At 42.0% G+C, this 20,135-nt stretch overlaps 2 protein-coding genes across 3 annotated transcripts; both read right to left on the reverse strand.

Annotated features, from left to right (window-relative positions):
* Positions 1 to 290: 290 nt before the first annotated feature.
* LOC147327410 (beta-1,3-galactosyltransferase 2-like) lies at positions 291 to 14,578 on the reverse strand. Its single transcript, XM_086295018.1, has 2 exons — positions 14,452 to 14,578; positions 291 to 1,829 (listed from the first exon to the last, which is right to left on the reverse strand). The coding sequence occupies exons 1-2, from the start codon at positions 14,466 to 14,468 to the stop codon at positions 878 to 880; spliced, it is 969 nt and encodes a 322-aa protein (XP_086151144.1). The 5' UTR covers positions 14,469 to 14,578; the 3' UTR covers positions 291 to 877.
* LOC147327411 (beta-1,3-galactosyltransferase 2-like) lies at positions 2,636 to 14,726 on the reverse strand. Of its 2 annotated transcripts, none has more exons than XM_086295017.1 (2): positions 14,680 to 14,726; positions 2,636 to 5,056 (listed from the first exon to the last, which is right to left on the reverse strand). In XM_086295017.1, the coding sequence occupies exon 2, from the start codon at positions 5,049 to 5,051 to the stop codon at positions 4,068 to 4,070; it is 984 nt and encodes a 327-aa protein (XP_086151143.1). In that variant the 5' UTR covers positions 5,052 to 5,056; positions 14,680 to 14,726; the 3' UTR covers positions 2,636 to 4,067. The 2 variants fall into 2 exon arrangements, with proteins under 2 accessions (XP_086151143.1, XP_086151141.1); XM_086295015.1 differs by lacking the exon at positions 14,680 to 14,726 and adding an exon at positions 14,452 to 14,591 and having other exon boundaries at positions 3,096 to 5,056.
* Positions 14,727 to 20,135: the final 5,409 nt, after the last annotated feature.

A 20,135-nucleotide genomic window follows, 5' to 3' on the forward strand; every position in this document is an offset into this window, starting at 1 on the left:
TCAGGTGGGACGGACTAAGACACAAGAGGAAGTTAACAGATGTATGCAATGAGACAGTTAAAACAAAGGAATAGTCTAAAAGCATTGAAAGTGCTCAGCACATTGAATTGTCTTCTAAGGACTTTTAAGGATCCCAGATTTCCCACTGATAGAAAAAAAAACAAGACAGTGCTCTACTGTGGTATTATCATAGACTCTAGTATGTGAATGACACTCCTCACAACCACCGGAGAAACGTTCAGGTTTTGGAAAAACATATTAATTACATTCAAATGAATAAGAACAGTCCATTTAATTTAAATATAATTTAATATGTAAAATGAACCTTATAATCTTTTAAAATATTCACACCTTTCACTAGAAGTCACTTTAAAGCTTAACCCCAGCTGTATTATTTCTAAACACATTTAAGTAACTTCAAGTTTTTTTTTCTCAAAATGCTCCGCATACCCTTAAGAAGTAAGTGAAGTGCTGAATTCTTTCACTAATGCATCAGTAGTTGTAGTGGATTTGTCTGTTTGTTTCTCCCCTCTCACCCCTTTTTTGTGTGTGCTTGTGAGGTTGTGCCTCTAGCCTACATTATAACCACACCCCTAAGTGCACCCTAATGGTATCTGGAAACCAAACACACAGGCAACGGTGATAGCCCCAGGTAATGTGGTAACTTGTGCTGTACAAACAACTCCACCCCGTCCGTCAACCCTGCCAAAATGGCTGAAACACAAGCATCAGTTGTAGAGTTTTTATTAAACCTTGCCTGGGATACCTTCAAGTAGTTTATGTTTCAAGTATTAAAATGTCCCACAGGAAACTGAGGAGCCAGGTACCATTGGTCAATGCAAATGTAAATTCCCTGCATATTGCTCTTAATAAAACCTTAAATGTAATGCAGTAGCTCACTTTCATCTTTACAACCCAGTAACCCTAAATCACATTTAAAATATACAAATAAAAAAATTTCCACATATTTCTCTGGAAGATCATTAGAAAAGACATATCCCATACCCAGTGTGTAGGTCGGGTATTCAGGCTCTGGATACAATTCCTCAGGCACATACCACTTGGAGTTCTTGGAACGAACGACTGGTCTGTTCCACATAAGCATCCCTGTCAGGTAGTTTGTCTTGGGGATGCCCGGCTGTTTTAGCATGATTACTAGATTGTCAACATTCAGAAACATGTCAGAGTCAATCTTCATGGCATAGGCTGCTGCAGGGCAGTGTGTACTTAGCCAGTCCATGATCACCATGGTTTTGATTGTTAGGTTTAGATAACTGTCTGTGAAGTCACTCTGGATCAGATCATGGTGCTGCAAATTTTCCTGTTTGAGCTTCTCAACATCATCTTCTCTAGAGACACCCAACATAAATAAAGTGAGTACCACCTCACCCTGAACTATGTTTTCTTTGCCCCATGTCTGGCGGATCGCGTCCCGAGCTGCCACATTTTTTGGTTCCACTGGAACCATGAGAACCAGGAATGGGATCTTGTTCTTGCAAACCTCTGTGTTATCCATAAGAAAATGGTAGTTGCGTGGATAGGCTTGGTGGTACTGGAGGGAGGTAGATCGCACAGTCGAAGGTTCAGTGGTTTTGTTTAATATAACTTTGTTTTTGGGATGAATGCGGTAAGCAGGTGCATTAACCCTACTGTTCTGGTTTAAAAACCACTGGTATTGTTCCTGCAGTGGGAAGCTCTGCCATAGTGACAGCGGGCGGCTGGACAGGGTGTAACACAAGCCTAAGGCCAAAACACAAAATAGAAGCAGTAGCTGAAACCAGGAATGAAATAAGATCTTCTTCTGTGGAAAGATGCTCTGGACAAGTTCCCTAAAAAGACAAGAAAGATAAAAGTGGTGAGTTATATCACCTTTCTTTGCCATTGTTAACAAAGTGCACAGCTTCACAACATTTGAGTTAGAGCTGAAAATCTCTAAGCTCACTGATACTGAAGATTTATGCTTCAGTGGGAAAGCTGCACCATATCAACACTCCTCTGAAATCCTGTGCCATAACCTATGGAACAACTTGATATGCACCTCCTTAATGATGTAAGTACAATCCAGGTGAACACAGCCCACAGCTATTGTGTTCAGCCTCTTTAGTACTGCCAATTTCTGTTGCATGTTTCCAGCTACTTTTATGCTGCAGTTTTTGAAGACAAAACTGCAAATGTGAATGCAATTTTTATTTCTCAGTCTTAACTAAAGCCTTTGATACCATCCTCTATGGTATAATAGTAAAGAGACCTGGACGGGAAAAGACAAAAAGAAAGAAAGTTAAGTTGGGGAGAAAGTTAACAGAGAGGGAGAGAGAGAGAAAAAATGCCAGTTGTTGAGAAGAGGCAGGGGGGAGCAGAGAAACCAGAGCAACTACCAACATAAATAACAGTGATGTTGTTACTGAACAAAGTACTAATAATAAAAGATATTTTTAGAGGCAGCAGCAGCCCAAGATGACATGTGTCTGTGAGTACCTGCTTGTACATCTGTGTGAACATGTCTTGCCATGCAGGAGTGTGCTTGTGTTCATAAGGTTTCCCACTGTAACTGTCTAACAGTGTATGTGGGGAGCCACAGTCCCGCCCACCAACATCTGAAGAAGGCATGGAGAAGCCCACCACACCATGAAAGCTCCAGGAGGACCACCGCAGGGACAACCCTGTGCTTTTAGCTCCTGGGGGAGCCTGAGATGTTCTAAGAGAGGTGGAGTGTAAGACCAGACCTGACACAGACATAGACAAACAGCCACACACATGCATTCCCCTTCCTCACACACCCAACATCAAGACATGCAGAAATGAATACTGTACACTCACACTACCCATAAACACTCTATACTCCCAGGTCAAGCACCAACACCCCCATAGGGGCAATTAGCACCCAGACACAGGAGATGTTCTCCTTCACTCTGGGGTTTAGACAAGCAGTCCGCCCGGCCCAGCACACCAATCCTATCAGCGACTGATTGTTATTGGAAGGTATTACATGAGGTTGTTGTTTTGTTTTGTTTTTTAAATATAATATTTTAGTATTTTGTGTTTTGAAGGAAGCTTAGATCATACATTTAAAGCAGTGAGGTTAAAAAATATGCAGCACGTTAAACATACTTGTGGCTTAAATTTTATAGAATCAAAGTCGTCCATCTTGTGGAACTATGACAAACTACAACTGTAGAATTCACAGTACTGGCCAATTTTTTTTCTTTACAGTCATGGTACATTTCGTATATTGCATCACATCAGGATCATACATGCCCCATAGTTTAGTTTAGATCAGTTTAGTTTGACATAGTCCATGTAAAAAACTTGTCTCTAAGAAACACACCACAGCTTTTATATCCTAAGCTGGTTTACAATGCAAACAAACAAACAAAAAACAAGCAAACAAATGAAAAGAAAAAAAAGAATCAACAACATGCACAATCTATAGTAAATATACACATTAAAACAAACATCAAAACAGCGCAGGGCTATTACAATATACTTAAGTAGTCGACTACATCATAACAAAATACCATAGCAAAACAGTACACTTCATTAACAATTATGGATTGTGGTCATTTGGATGTTTAGCTATTGTTAAAGCAACTGCACAGTAATGTCATCTTATCATCTCGTCAGTTGGAAGTTCTACAGCAAATATCAAACCATACCATAACAACAAATATAAAGACGAACACAGGCCGGAGGGTAAAAAGTACAGAAACACAAAAGAGGTGGAGAAGGTAAATACAAGAGGACATAAAAGTAAATTAAACATCTGTTACTTGAGCTGAGGACAAAGAAGGCCTGATTGATTCCAATAAAAAGTTGAGAACAGTATCATTTCATCTCTTGCCAATTTAGCAATATTACAATATCACCAAACACAAAGTTCTAACTTGTAATTATTATTATTATTTCTTTTTTTTTTTAAGAGAAAAATAATTCTGTTAACTTGGCCTAATCATCAGATTTGGCAAGATGTAACAAAAGTATCTCCATTTTGCCACATAATAAATACGCAATATTTCATTTTTGTTTTATCCATTAGCCAAATTCAGGTTCTCACTCTTTTTGGAAAACCTTCAGCACTGAACTCCCCGTTTGATCCTCTCCCAGTAGTCATTCATTTGCAAGATGCTTGTTGTTGTCGAAGCGATCAGCTTTGAAAGACTGCAGCTGCTCAGAGAATGGCTGGGATTGACAAGAAACATTGTTTCTTCTGGAGGGTCAGTAGGAGATACGCCCAGGCGTTTCAGACACATGCCGAGGTAAGCATCTTCAATGTAGATCGGTTTGATCTGAGGTGACACTCCCAAGATCTTCCCAGGAAGGTCTAGTGACATGACGTAGGCAAAGCCGAGCGGATACGGGGGGTACTCTGATTCAGCAATCACAGATCGAGGCATGTAGAACTTTATAAATGGGTTCCTTAAAACAGGACTATGCCACCAAACCAGCCCAGTCATATAGTTTTGCTTAGCTGTGCTAGGATCCACCAACAGTTTCACCAGATTCGGGACATTGAGTATAACATCGGAGTCGATCTTCATGACAAAGGAAGCCTTAGTACAGTGTGCAGCCAGCCACTCCAGCATGACCATAGTCTTGATAGTCAGATTATAGTAGCTGTCCTGAAAGTTGCTCTGAATCAGGTCATGGTACAGCTGATTCTCCTGCTGAAGCTTCTCTTGCTGATGTTTAGCATCACTTCCACCAGGGAGGCCCACTATGAAGACAGTCTCTACCTGCTGACCCAGAACCAGCTTCTCATTTCCCCACGTCTGCCGGATGGCATCTCGAGTTGCCACATTACCGGGTGCAACAGGAACCATCAGAATAAGGAAAGGAGTTGTGGTCCTACATGTAGGCGTGTCATCCATGATGAATTTGTAGTTTCGTGGGTAGGCCACATGATATGGTCCTGGATCCTCCCAACGTGGCTCTGCTGATGCTGGTTGATAAGGAATGTTCCTAACCACTTTGTTGGAATTGAGATAGAAAAAGATGAAAATCACTGCTGCTGCAATGCAAATGAAGATGCCTTTTAGGTGCCTCTTCTTGTCCATGAAAACTACAGAGAAAGGAAACATATTTTATCGCGAGAACTTGTACAGCACGTATTCTGATAACACAGCAATACACAAATTAATAAATAACAGAATTAAAGTCATAAGGTCTGTGAAGGTTCTCAGTCATCCAGGTCATCGTAGTCAAAGGAGCTTGCAAAGAAAAGCGTCTGGACTTCTTTAAGTTACTTAACGCCCACTCACATCCTGGGCCATCTGATCTCAGGAATTCGCATGATAAGGTGGGGCCAGGTTGCACAATGAACACACCCGAAACTCTGGCTGATTGGGACCCACACCCAGTTTCACACCTTGTCTCAGGCGATTAGAGGATCATCAGGGGGTCCTTTGTCCCTCTGTGGGGGGATACTCCCACTAGGTTTATATCTGGGACTCTCCACCATTTGACCTTAGAACTGAAGAAGCTTCTCGGATGAGAGGTGAAACGTCTTCAAGTAACTTAAAGAAGTCCAGACACTTTTCTTTGCAAGCTCCTTTGACTAAAGTCATAAGGCTTCCAGCTTTGTAGCCCTCAATTTCTCATATCTGCTTTTTGCAGAGAATGTGGTTCTGCAGGCTTCATGAGGGGTTCACAGCTAAGTGTGAATGACAATCAGCACCTCCACATCTGAGAACATGGTCCTCAGTAGGAAAATGCCAGACTGCCCACTCCGGGTCAGGGACGAGTCACTGCCCGGGAGTGGAGGAGTTCAAGTATCTCTGGGTCTTGTTCACAAGTGAAGAAAGTGGGAGCCTGACAAACAGTTTTGGTGCCACAGCAACAGCAATGCAGACGTTGCACCCGTTTGGCACGAGACGGCCGCTCATAGAAGCAAAGCTGTTGATTTACTGATCGATGCATGCCCCTACTCTCAATGTGATAAAGGAGCGCCGCATGATTCACAGTTCAAATAATTGTTTCGTACTGGGCCTTAGTGTGGTCACCCAATTAATCTAATGTCTGAAAGAAGTTGTTTCCATTGCTCTCAAGGACACGCTTACCTTTCTGAGTGGCTGGCCCTTGAAAAGCTCAAAACAGCAGTCAGGTGGGACTGCTGTGCAGATCTATCCTCAGTTACCTATCCAAATTCGCTATCAAAAGGCCTTTACACACCAGATGTGTAATATTTGTGTGAATATTTCTTGTTAAAAATTTATTTGGGCCTCACCTATTTTCTTTCTTGCAGCCATTCACACAGAACAATGTTTTGACATTTATCTTTTTTTTTTGGACACGAATAAACAGCTTTAACCTAATCAGACCACTGCACTTGGCAACAAATGCGCTCATCGTGTTGAATATACAATTCGGAAATAATTCTATTTTAACTCAGACACACAGCTAGACGCGATTCGGGGTCAATCGGCTCACTGAACCTATTTGTTTGCCTCCTCAGATGAAAATCTCATGGTTTGATGGTTGCTTCTGGTGAGAACTAGACATAGCCATAATCTCTTTCTTCCTTTTCTGGTTCAGAAACATCAGGACCAGCTCATCGTCACTTGATGTCAACTTCATGTATTTCACAGTTTCTTTTTTGAAAACTAATTTTTCACAAAACCAAAACACATTCAGTACATCTCTATGTTACAGGGCAGGGTCACATTCGGAAAATTTTTTTTGCAACATACGCGGTAGATAATGACTCAGAAAGCTTTGGCAATTTCTAAAAACCTTCTACCCTTGCCATTCATTTATGAAGTCAAATATCTTAACAGTCAATACAGAAGCAACATCCAGAGTCAGGGGCGATTCTAGGATCAGGGCTTTGGGGGTGCTGAGCACCAGGAGAGCTGCCCAGCCAAGCAAGATAAACTTTACTTGTCACAATGAGACTTCTTCCCTGTCTCTGTCAGTCCCTGTATCCCTAAATGTCTCCAGTTGTCCCGAGTTCTCTCTGATTGTCTCCTTGGTGCATTTAAACCCCTGTTCCTCCCTGTCCTCATCGACTGTTGTCTTCGTCTTCGTTATCAGTCATCATAATTTTACCATCTCTGTGCAAGTCTGCAAATTTCTTTATTAAATAATAAGATTCTTAAATTCATCAAGTCTCAAAACATGAGATCACTGTTTTGTACATTTTAACACAATTTAATAAGCAAGATGGCGCCGGTGTGCATGGCTGACCGTCTCCGACCACGTCTTCGCCTCGGCGTTGTACTTCTCGTTGTTTTATCTTTGGTTTTATGTTCTCTAGGTGATTGTACACTAATAACTTATGACAGAGACACGCTCCTGAATCTTCGGTTTTCCTGTTCCCAACGACCTGACTGCCTTGGGACCGCCGGTGCCGCTATCCCCCTGATGCCTGTCTCCCCTACCTATGTGACCTATCCTCCTCTTCCCATGCTCCGTAGGAAACGCTTCAGGAAACGGGGTAGGAGGAGCGGCGTCCGTGTCCGCGTTAAGGCTTATATCAGAGCCATGGCTATGGACTTCCCTTCTACAAGCCGTGAGCTATCCTGTTTCTTCCACTATCTCAGCAGCCACTCTGCGGCTAGATTGCTAACTCACCGTTGGATTTGCTCCGTCGGCCTTCAAACCTACCCTGCTCGCCCAGTGGCTTACCACTCTGCCCGATCTTGGATAACACCGCCTGGCCGCGGTGTTCAACATAACAACCTTTGCTCCTTGCGACGGGCTACTACAAAGGTCCTGGCCCCCCGGATTCGGATGGCCTTATTTAATGTCAGGTCTCTTTCAAATAAGGCCTTCCTCCTAAATGACTTTTTTCTCACCTCGGGACTGGATGTCCTATTTCTAACGGAGACCTGGACTTCTCCGGGTGAGTTCATCCCCTTCTCTGAGCTTCTACCTCCTGACTGTGCCTTCTTTAGCTCACCTAGGCTAACTGGTAGAGGTGGTGGCTTAGCCTCGGTTTTCAAAAATAAACATGATGCACGGCTGCTATCCTCTCCAACCTATTCCAGTTTTGAAGTTCAGCTATTGGAACTGACGGGCTCTCGGACCACTTTGTGTGTCGTGGTCTATCGTCCGCCTAAATATCATAAGATGTTTATCTCTGAATTTGCTGATTTTTTGGGATCCGTTCTTTTTAAATATGATTCTGTTATTGTTTCTGGAGATTTTAACATTCATGTCTGCTGTATGAATGACCAATTGGCTAAAGACTTTCTTGTGCTGACTGATTCTTTTAATCTTATTCAGTGGGTGAATGAGCCTACCCATGTTCAAGGCCACACCCTTGATTTGGTTTTTTCATTCAATGTGGACATTTGCATTAAGGAAATCAGGAATACTGGTCTCTCTGATCATTCCCCGGTCATCTTCGATGTAGACCTGGGTGATACTGGTCAATACCTAAACTCTCCTCTTTATCCTACGCGCACTATTAATGCCAATACTGTGGTCAACTTTATTACGTCTTTTGTTAACTCCCCATTTAGTATGCTGGATTGTTCTTCCCCACACACACTTGAGAACTCTACTAATACTCTTTTTACCACCTGTTCCTCGATTCTTAACATTGTTGCACCCATCAAAATGAAACGCCCTAGAACTTTCTCACAATGCTGGTTAAATGATTCTGTTCGTGCCCTACGACGTATATGTCGGCGTGATGAGAGGAAGTGGAGGAGTGATAGACTTCAGTCTTCTTATGATATTTTACGTATTAGCCGCTCGAAGTTCCAAACTGCTGCCAGAACGGCTAAAGCGGCTTTTCTCTCTAAAATTATTACCACTAATGGTGATAATCCACGAATTCTATTTAAAATTTTTAACTCTGTGGTGAACCCCCGTCCCTCTATGCCACTGCTGTCTTCCCCGGGTCTTTGTGGAAAATTCTCAAACTATTTTTTAGATAAAGTTTTATCCCTTAGATCTACTCTTCCTCTGGTGACTGATTGTATGTCTACTCCTGATTGTTCGGCCACCTTTTATCAATTTGAACCCGTTTCTCTCTCCACTCTGAAGCGTCTAATTGATAAATTGAACAATACTAACTGTGTACATGATGCTCTCCCATCCCGTATTGTTAAGGATTGTTTCAGTGTAATTGGACCCTGTTTATTGTCCATATTGAACTTCTCCTTGTTTTCTGGCTATGTACCTTCAGCTCTCAAGCATGCCATAATCCAACCTGTTCTAAAAAAAAGGAACCTTGAGCTTAGTGATTTTGCCAATTTTAGGCCAATTTCTAAGCTTCCCTTTCTGGCTAAAATACTTGAGAAGGTGGTTCTGCTCCAACTGCAGACCTACCTTGATGAGAATAATATAAATGATAAATTTCAATCGGCCTTCAAACAACATCACAGTACAGAATCAGCATTGCTTCGTGTTTTCAATGATCTCCTACTAATGGCTGACAACGGACGCCCCTCAGTCTTAGTGCTTTTGGATCTATCATCGGCATTTGACATGGTTGACCATAATATCTTATTAGCGAGACTTGAGCACACTGTAGGCATCAAGGGCGCTGCCCTGGATTGGTTTAAATCCTATCTCTCCAATCGGCTCTCTACGGTACATCTGGCTACATCCTCTTCCTCGGCTGTACCTGTTTGCTGTGGTGTCCCCCAGGGATCTGTGCTGGGCCCTACCCTTTTCTCATTATACTTGCTTCCTTTAAGTGCCATCTTTGAGAAATACCATATTGCTTATCACTATTATGCAGATGATATCCAGCTCTATTTTGAGCTAAACGACGATCTTACTCTGTCTCTGAATAGCCTCCGAGAATGCATGTCCGAGGCCAAGAAGTGGTTGTTGTCGAATTCTCTTATCCTTAATGAGAAGAAAACCGAGATTATGATTTTTGGTAGTAATGCCCTTCGTGCCAAACTCCGGGATGCCTTTGGTTTTCTTAGTTGTTCTCTCTCTGATACTGTCAGGAATCTGGGTGTCCTATTTGACAGCTCCTTTTCACTTGACAAACAAGTGTCTGCTGTTGTCAGATCTAGTTTTTACCAGCTTCGTCTTATCTCTAAGGCTAGGCGCTATATCCCGCATAAAGATCTCGAAAAGCTCATCCACGCCTTTGTAACGTCGAGGCTAGACTATTGTAATTCACTTTATTGTGGTCTCCACTCTTCCCTTTTACAGAGATTACAGACAGTTCAGAATGCTGCAGCTCGCATTCTAACCAAAACCAGCAAGTTTGCCCACATTACTCCTGTCCTTGCCGATCTGCACTGGTTGCCTGTCAAATATCGTATTCAATTTAAAATTTTGTTGTTTACTTTTAAAATTACTAACAACACTGCACCCAGCTACCTTAAGGACCTTTTAAACCCTTATGCTCCTGCTAGGGCTTTAAGGTCATCGTCACAGTTACTGCTGGCTCAGCCCAGATCTCGACTTAAGACTAGAGGTGATCGATCGTTTGCTCTTGTTGCACCTGTGCTGTGGAACAATCTCCCGATTGGCATCCGGGTATCTGATTCTATTCATTCTTTTAAATCACAGCTTAAAACATATCTTTTTAAACTTGCCTTCTCCACCTTTTAATTGCTGGTTTGTTTGTTTGTTTGTTTGTTTGTTTGGTTGCTGTGACCTATTGACCTCTTGTATTAATTCCCTCCTATCTTTCTATTGGTGTCTTTTATTATGGTGGTACAGCTTTTATCTTGCTATTACCCATGTGCTGTAGTCATTCTTATTGGTAGCTTTTATCTATGAACATAACTCGTTATTTTTATTTATCCTTTATCAATGTTTGAACCTTTTATTGTTTTCTGTAAAGCACTTTGGTATGCCCAAGGCTTTTAAATGTGCTCTATAAATAAAGATTGTTGTTGTTGTTGTTGTATATGCTTCAGCCAATACCTTTTCATTAGCCTTGTCTTGGTTTCTTGCTTTGTGGTAGATCTTTATTCTGTTTTCACTGAGATATTTGAATGCTAATCAATAAATCAATATTCAATTCTAAAAAAAAATCTAATCCCCACATTTGTGAAAGAAAACCAAAACAGTTTTTTGAAAAGTCTGTATCAAAACCATCAAATCTGACAAAGGTTATTTAAATGCTGCAAAAGAAAAATGGATTGGAATAAAAAAAAAATACATATCCTAACCTTAATTACTGGGGGAGAATAATGAATGATGCTCACAGTGAGTAAAAAGTAAACTGAATGCATTTTTTGGACAGAGATTCACTTTTAAAGTGTATGTATAATATAATACAGATACATAAAAAATACACTCCAAAAATAGAAGAGTCCTTGAAATGTACAAAATATTAATTAAAAAAATTATAAAAATGGAGACAACTGTGCCTATGGTACAATGTATGAAAAGCTCTTTACTGCAGATACTACTAATATGGCTCTGCAGATTTTTTAATATCATTTTAACCTATGTCGCCTCACCTTGAGGTTGGAAAATCTATCACTGTTTCGTGGTCAACTCTCTCAAGCAGTTTAACAGTTTCTGTTTTGCCTGTCACTGTTCCCTGTCTGTTTTCTTACCTGGTTCTTCCTGACCTTGTACTTTCTCCTCACGTTCCCCTCTTTCCTCTCTCCCTCTTTGGACTGACAATCATACACAAATAGATTGTATTGAATGAAAAAAGTTAAATTAATATGAAAAAAATACTATTGAAATCACTATTAAAGTCCCTTCTCAATGTACTTTCAACCAAAAGGCAAATAACCAAACACATGAACATCTAATAAAAGATATAAATACTGAAACACTGATCCAACATTATCCTTTATTGACGGATAATTTGATCTTACACTTTTAACTAAATGTGGCTACTTTTTTGAAAAAACTTCCTTATATCCATTATGAACGTGACTGTCTCTCTGTACACACACACACAACAGGAGTTAAGGCTAATGGGAATGCAGTCAGTTAGCTGATAAGTACCTTGGGTTTAATATCGGCACATATGACAAAATAACCGGCTTCTCTCATTCCTTTTCAAACAGGACAGTGGTAACAACAGCAGGCTACAGACACTTTTAAGTTTTAGATTTTAAATAGGCTTTATACATTTCAATGGGAGCAACAGGACCGTCAACTGTCGCTTATTTTACTACAGAGCAGGACGGATTGTAGGGTAGCAAACATCATCGGAAAACACGTTTTCAACACTGCAGGTTACTCGGGTGTAATGTTTTTCAGCTAAAAAGAAACATGGTCTGACTCCTACCTAACTATATAAAGAGTAACTGAAGGTTAAATGCAGCTAATATGTCCTGTTTTAAGGCAGGCACTTACACCTCCGCTCCTCTGCATCTCAGCGACTATCGGTCTGGCAGTGAGGGCTAGTGGTGGGCGGATTGATCCAAATATCGATAGTATCAATCCCAAGTCGGGATCGGTATCGGATCGATACTAGCCTGGTTAGATCGATTCTTTTATGTTATGTTTTGTTTGACAGTTCTGCTTGTTTGCTATGCTATGCTGTGCTTTCGGCAAAAACGAAACAGCCAGGTCGCTGGACTCGCCGCTCCTGTGTCAGCAGTAAACACTTTGCTTCCCCCCCCCTTATATTTCGGTGTTGCGCTCAATAATCACACGGTTGCTGTAACAGTTCATTCAACCGCTGCAGCTCTCCCGCTGGCAGCCGTACACATCACCACCACCAAACCTGCAGCGGCATCACAGAACACGCCCTGCCACATACCCCCATCGCCCGCTTCACCCCACCCCGCGAGCAGGCGAGGGAATCGGCCCGGACCATCGGCGCCCCATGCCCCAGCGACAGGGAAGTGTTCACTCTGGTGGTCGCCCGCGACTCCAGCGGAAGCCCGGGAGCTGGCCTGATGGCCACCCATGTGGCAAGCAGCGGCGGCGCAGCAGCAGTGGAAGTGAGCCAGGGCTCAGAGGCAGCTGGGCGGACAGCATTCAGGGCCAGGCAGGACCCCCGCGCACCTCGACCTTCATCTCCAGCTTGGCAGGTCCCGCTGGCGCGCCAGCCTCCGGCTCACCCCAAGCCGCGCGCTGTCCACCCTTACAGTGATCACCCGGTTGCTGTAACTGTAGCCTACATTTAATGGCTGCAGCCATCCTGCTGCCAGCTGTACACATCAACACCAAAAACAACAACAGCACAAGCAGCGCACAGGTTTTAAGCCGGTGAGGCATCATTGTAGATGCAGTGAAGGTGAGTCCATCTCCTCTGCAGCAGCATCGCAGACCATGGCCCGCCACAATAATAAAGCATTTTTTTATTTAATTATAAATAAATGATTTCTCCTAATTATGTCCTGGGTTTTAAGTAATTAATAATACAAAAGGAAAAAAATCACAAAAAACACTTAAGGTCATGAAAATTAATTGTGATTTAGCAATTCAATGAGGCATCCACCTTATTTATTGAAAAGTATCGGTAATGGTATCGGCGATACTGGCCCGTATTTACTTGGTATCGGATCGATACCAAAATATGCAATATCGCACACCACGTAGGGCACAAGAGCCAGAGCAGGGGCAAGGCGAGCTGGAACAAACCATTTGGGGAGGGGGGTATCTATACTTTTGTTGTTAAAATATTACATCTCAACCAAGTACTGCATGCTTTCTATATTTTTTGTAGTGTATCACACACACAAAAAAGACAATATCCTGTACCAAATATTGTCAAAAAAGTAAGAAATCTTTGGGGGTGCTTTAGCCAGAAATGGGCTAAAAACGCTAAAAACGCCCCTGTCCAGAGTACACTGTTAAAGATTCTGTATTTTAGGTTCAGTGAAATGTTTTACATAGGCTACTGAACCTGATAACTTGTTTTATGCTGGAGCGGATGTAGACAGAAAGCAGTCTACAGACACTCATAGAGTGTAATGCAGAGAACACTTCCACTTGTAATATAACACTTGAAAACTGTGGTAATCAGATGTGTACAATAGTTCTGCTTGTTTTCGCTGTTTATAACAAAATATTAAGCCTAGGAGCAACTCTTGGCCTTTTTCCCATTTTAGAGATCACCACACTCCAATGAGGAAGTCAACGTGTAGTGTTAGTCTAGCTGCACAGATGAGTGATGTCCAAACAAACAAAAAACAGAAGCGAAAAAGAGGGTTCAAAAACAATGAAAAAATATGCACTCCACCACTGCCTGTGCATTTCATGCTGTACTTTTAGATCTGTGTTGATCTTCCTTATTCCGGCCCACTTATCAATCAATCAGCATTCGACCTACATATGGGTCATCCGTGTCCAGCCTCGTGCAGCTAACATTTAGAATTGCCCTGTTCTCCAGAACACCGGCAGTGTGTGCCGTTTGTGAATCCCCCTCTACGTTTGCTGATCAAACGGAAACCGATATGCAGACGGAAAAACTACAGACACCATAAATGTAGGCGTTTAGCCATCATTTCCGCGTTCGGTGAAATTTCTCGAAGCATGCAAGCCGACTTTGTCTTATCAGGAGAACTTTTCTTTATTCCAGAATAATCCTTTCACGTAATAACATCATTCTGTGCTCACCTGTTTTTGTTGGGCATTAAATCGGAGCACGAAGTAAAGCGTGGATGGAAAGTTTATTCAACACGGGAAACCCACGTAGGTTGCGTTGTTCCTTGATTTCCATCCGCTTGTTTGTGAAAAGCGGTCTTCTACGCTTTTGTCTTTATAAACAGATTTTACGCAGATAAACTCCAAAGAGTTCCTAAACGGTGTGGTCGCAGACAGGGGACCTCCCAGTGCAGAGTTTACCTGAAGTCACGCCGAGTCTGAGCACCGCCCGCGTCAATCCAGTCTCTTCCGCTTATTCGCAATGAACTCAGTCGGCAGGAAATCATCTTGAAATTATATTTAGAACAAATTTCTAACAATTGATATTTTTCACTCCAAACACTTCCAACTGTTCGCTTGTGAGGATTTTCCAAACACTACAATTAGAAACAAAGTATCCTAAATGTATGTATTTAGTGTTTTAATTAACGTTTTTAAAATGAAATATATAAACCCGTACTAAATATTTGTATGGGGAACCTAAACAAAGACTATATGTCAAAAAATATTCTGCTATTTCTCAATTCTTTCCTAGAAGGTTTTGATGAAACTGATCATTCGTGCAGAGGTATCGAAAACGGTTTCTTACTGCCATTGTTTAAATTCACAGTATATACAGTATACCTTTAGGGAATAATATGGGCATCTGATCTCTTCTTCGGGTCAAATAAGGCCAAACTTTTATAAAATGTTTTTATTTTTAAAGTTGTGCTTAAAATGTGGTTGCCTCTGTTTGTACGCTGTACGGGGATTCTAAAGATCACAAACGTGTCACATTTGACTGGTTAGTTATTTTGAAATATACTGTAGTATAATTTTATGTAATAAATATAAATATGTAATGAAGTAAAGTAAAGCTCAAAGTCCGTACCTATCCACGACTTACTTCTATGTAATGTTTGTGTGATCGAAGTAGACGTCAGGCTGCCCTTATCTGATTTTTATTGCATGACTAAAGAGAACAAAGAAATCAAAATGAATATACAAAGTAAATGTTGCCCAGGGCTGACCTACCTGGAAATGCAAACTCACTGCAAAATATGACACTCGTTTCTGAGGTTGGAAAAATTCCCCTGGCCCCAAATGATATCTGCACAGTGCTTTGACACGAAACAGCAGGCAGTAATCTGTCAGGATGCTTACAGGGCAGGCATGGCTGCTGTCATAAATTTAATAAAATGCAACTACAATTTATTAACTCAGTAGTTAATTCTTTATAGCACACTTGATAAAATACTCAAAAATTCTAAATTTGAATCCTACCATATTGTTTTTTGTTTTTACTTTTATGATATTTTTATTCACATTTTTCTTTTTTGGGACCTCAAAATGGATGTCAGCATGCCGTCTTGAAGAATGTGTCCATTCCTAAAATGCATCTGAAGTTGAGAGAGGGCTTCTTTATTGAAGACGTTTTCAGCAAATAAACAAATAAAATGACACACAGCTTGTCCCTTTAATGTGAACTGAGATAAAAAGAAACATATAAGTCATCATGAATGCTCCTGCTTAGCAGTCATCACATGAAAAACACAACAATAATACCTCATATTCAACTATCAGCTATGTATGCATCATTCTGATGCTCATACTCCATATATGCACACATGCCTATGTTACAAAGTTACTTGTGAGAGAGAACTTTTTCTACAAGAAAAATAAAAGTAGTTTTCATATCCACGCTGAAAACTGTGCTACTATATTCCTCCTCAGGTACATGGACTGATATCATCAGATTGCACCATAAGGGCAACTGGAACTGATGAGCATAACTGATAGCTAAACAGACAATTCAACAGAATTGAACTACCGGGAAATGGTTATCTATAAGAGCTGTAGAGAAAAAAAATCCACCAAAAGCTGTTGCATAAGTACAAAATATCATCAGCCACAATGACGATGTCAGTGCTAACAAGCTTGCCACCAACAGATGCTTGTTAGCTGCCATTAGGCATTTGTTTAGTCTAAGTTAAAATGTTTCTATTTTTGACATGATATTTACAATTTGCAGGACATGTTGCAAATATCAGTCAACCATTGCAAATATCATTTCCAGTAAGTGTACCACTTGTTACTACAGCATAATAAATGAAATACTACATGGTGGTATCTGAATTCATGCAGTCTGTTTGTGTAGTTAGAGAGTGTGAGTCAATTGCAGTCTTCCAGTGAGTGAAGTTGCCCCCCCCCCCCCCCCCCCCCCCCCCACCTTCTTCAAATCCATCAAAAGTGGTATCAAACGTTTGTGTTACGTTTGTGCTGGTTTGTGCTGCAAAAATTTTCGTTTGTGCTGCTATCATTTTAAAGATATTAATAAAAATTACTAGAGGTCATAAGAGGTCAACCAGCCCCCCCTCACATTAATTAAATCAAACAAAATGGGTGTCAATCAGTTGTGCTATGTTTGTGCTGGTTTGTGCTGCTAAAATTGTCGTTTGTGCTGCTTCTGTTTTAAATATATTAATGAAAAGGTAAAGGTCAAAAGGTCAACCAGCCCCCCCACATTACCCAAATCCAACAAAATTGTTGTTAAACGTTTGTGCTACATTTGTGCTGCGTTTCTGCTACGTTTCTGCTGGTTTGTGCTGCAAAAATTTTTGTTTGTGCCGCTATCATTTTGAAGAAATTAACAAAAATTTCTAGAGGTCAACAGAGGTCAACCAGCCCCCCCACATTAATAGAATCAAACAAAATTGATGTCAAATGTTTGTGCTGGTTTGTGCTGCAAAAATGTTTGTTTTTTCTGCTAACATTTTAAACTTTTTAATAAAATAACATCTTGATGCGTGCTTAATCATCCAGGTAAGTAAATCCCAAAAGGTTGATTCTGTTTATCTGGACATTTTCAGTTGGAGAAACGTTTCGTCACTCATCCAAGTGACTTCTTCAGTCTCAGCTGACTGCAGGTTTCCCCAACCTTATAAACAGTACATTTGCATAGGGAAGAAACTAGCACCACTGAATGAACAAAGTGCTGGGGGGTTAGTTCCATGATTGTTAGTATGCAAATTCTTATGAGCATTGATCAATGACAACTAATCAAAGCCTACTGAAGAATGGCCATGAGTACCATTCACAGAAAGTGGGGAATGGCTACAATCATAGCATTGTAGGATGGCGAAAGATGTACCCTTGGGCCCCCCTTCTCAATTCAGAGATGATCAGCATCCTGACAGCCCGATGGACAAAGCTGTCTCTCAGTCTGTGTGTTCTGGCCCGGAGGCTCTTCAGTATCCTTCCTGATGGCAGCAAACTGAAGACGCTGCTGAAGGGATGAGTGGGGTCACCTGTAATGGAGACGACCTTCCAAATGAGGCAGGTGCATTGTCATTTTTTCCTGCAGAACCCAGTGCAGGAGTCATACCACACAGTGATGCAGCTGGTGAGGATACTCTCAACTGTGCCTCTGTAAAAGGTGCTCATAATGGGGGTTGAATCTCTTGTGCTTCTCAGTTTGCAGAGGAAGTAGAGTCGCTGTTGGTCTTCTCCACATTCAGGGACAAGTTGTTGTTGCTGTACCACTCTGCCAGATGGTTAACTTCACCCCTGTAGTAGATCTCGTCGTGGGTCAGCAGAGTAAAGAGAAGGGTGCTCAACACACATCCTTGGGGAGCCCCCGTATTCAGTGTTCTTGGGCTGGAGTTGTTGCAGTCGACCCGTACTATCTGCTGTCTTCCTGTCAAGAAATCTAGCAGCCAGTTATACAGCAAGGTGCTGATCCCCAGCAGATCCAGTTTGTGAATGAGTTGCTGGGGAATGATGGTGTTGAATGCTGAACTGAAGTCTATGAACAGCACTCTGACATATGAGTCTCTAGTGTTGAGATGTGTGAGGGCTGAGTGAGGGGCAGTTGAAATTCCATCATCACTTGAGCGTTTTGACGAAAGAGATCATTTGATTTGATGCAGGACTAACCGTTCAAAGCACTTCATAATGATGGAGGTGAGTTTGACAGGACGGTAGTCCTTAAAGCAGGAGGTAGATGACTTCTTGGGTACAGTAATGATGGTGGAGGCTTTGAGGCATGTGGGAACGGCGGTACTGATTTTGGCAAGGGATCTCCACACACTGTCTGGGGATTGTGTCACCACGGTCTGCAGAGTGGGCTTGTAGTCTGTGATGGTTTGTATTCCTTGCCACTGCCTCCAAGTATCTCTGCTGTCGCTGAAGCTTTGCTGTAGCTGATGCCACGTGACAGGTTTGCCCTTGCTGTTCTTTTGCTCACCTAATTCCCGGCTCTGAAGGCTTGCATTTTTCAACTTTAGCAGCATTTAAACCTGACCTGTGAGCCATGGTTTCTGATTGGCCCGGACAGTGATAGTCCTGGTGTCACGACCTGCAGGATCGGCAAGGTGCTGATCAGAATCTCTCCACTCCTAGCCCTCCTTCTCTTCTCTTTTTTCCTCTCTCTCCCCCTCTCTCCTTCTCTGCCCTGTTTTGCAGGGGCAGAACTCATGGCAGCTTCACGCCCTCGGTCCACACCTTCCTGGATTGGGAACACCTGGGCCTCATCAGACCAACTGGTATATTAGAAGGAGGAGATCAGCTGTTCAACGCTGGATTGCTGTGAAGGCTCTAGTCAGTACACGTCTAGCTCAAGTTTCCTGTGCCTCCGTCTCAGAGACTTAACGAGTGTTTCTTTGTTCCTAGATTCCCCGTGTTTCCCCGTGTGGAGTGTGGAAGGAGTGACTGGTCGCTAGCGGAGAAGAGAGAGGTTGAACTGAGCGCGTGTGTGATTTCCCCGTTTTCCCTGGACCCCTGCCCCTCACGTCTTGTATATAGCACTAACCCCGCACTGTCTGTACATACACTTGGTGAAGATCTGTAATAAACAATCTCTGTTTAAACGCTACTCATGAGTCCTGCAAGTGGTTCCTCTAAGCAACCGGTGACACCTGGTCTCTGTGACATCATCGATGCATTTTGGGATGTAGGCAGTAACAGTTTCTGTATATTCCTGAAAGTCTGCGGTGTTGTCGTGTGTAGCAACCTGTGGTGGAAAAGCAGTCTTGCAGTGCCTCTGAGTACCCTTCTGGCCACACCTGTACCTGCTTACGAACTGGTTTGGTGACTTTGACCAGGGGCCTGTGGGAACCCATGGCACACCTAGGTTTCTGCCTGTACTGACTCTTATGCAAAATAGGTGGAATTAAGACACAGTTCCAAAAGCAAACACAACTGATCAGTGCTGAGAGTGGTCCTGTTGCTGAGGTTGGGGTGATCCTGTAATCTCTTATGAACTACCTCTAACGCTTCTATGACTGGGATGCAAGTGAAGACAGATGTAACATCTCTCTCTCACTGTACATATACTGTTTATAAAATTAGGGAAACATAACCTGCACAAACAAAATAATTTGCAGGACAAATGTTTGACATCAATTTTGTTCGATTTGAAGAAGGTAGGGGGGCAACTTCACTCACATGTGTTTATAAGGTTGGGGAAACCTGCAGTCAGCTGAGACTGAAGAAGTCACTTGGATGAGTGACGAAACGTTTCTCCAACAGAATCAACCTTTTGGGATTTACTTACCTGGATGATTAAGCGCGCATCAAGACCAGCTGATCATTGATCAGTTTCATGATTGAAGTAGTAACAGGAGAGCGAGGGTGAGAGAATTTGAGAAGAAGAGGCAGCTGACAGCGTAAAGACGCAG

Source organism: Aulonocara sp. 'chitande type north' Nkhata Bay, linkage group LG6 (genome assembly GCF_057382095.1).
Source record: "Aulonocara sp. 'chitande type north' Nkhata Bay isolate Kocher_YH1m ecotype deep benthic linkage group LG6, A_spYH_male_GT1.1, whole genome shotgun sequence".
NCBI lineage: Eukaryota > Metazoa > Chordata > Actinopteri > Cichliformes > Cichlidae > Aulonocara > Aulonocara sp. 'chitande type north' Nkhata Bay.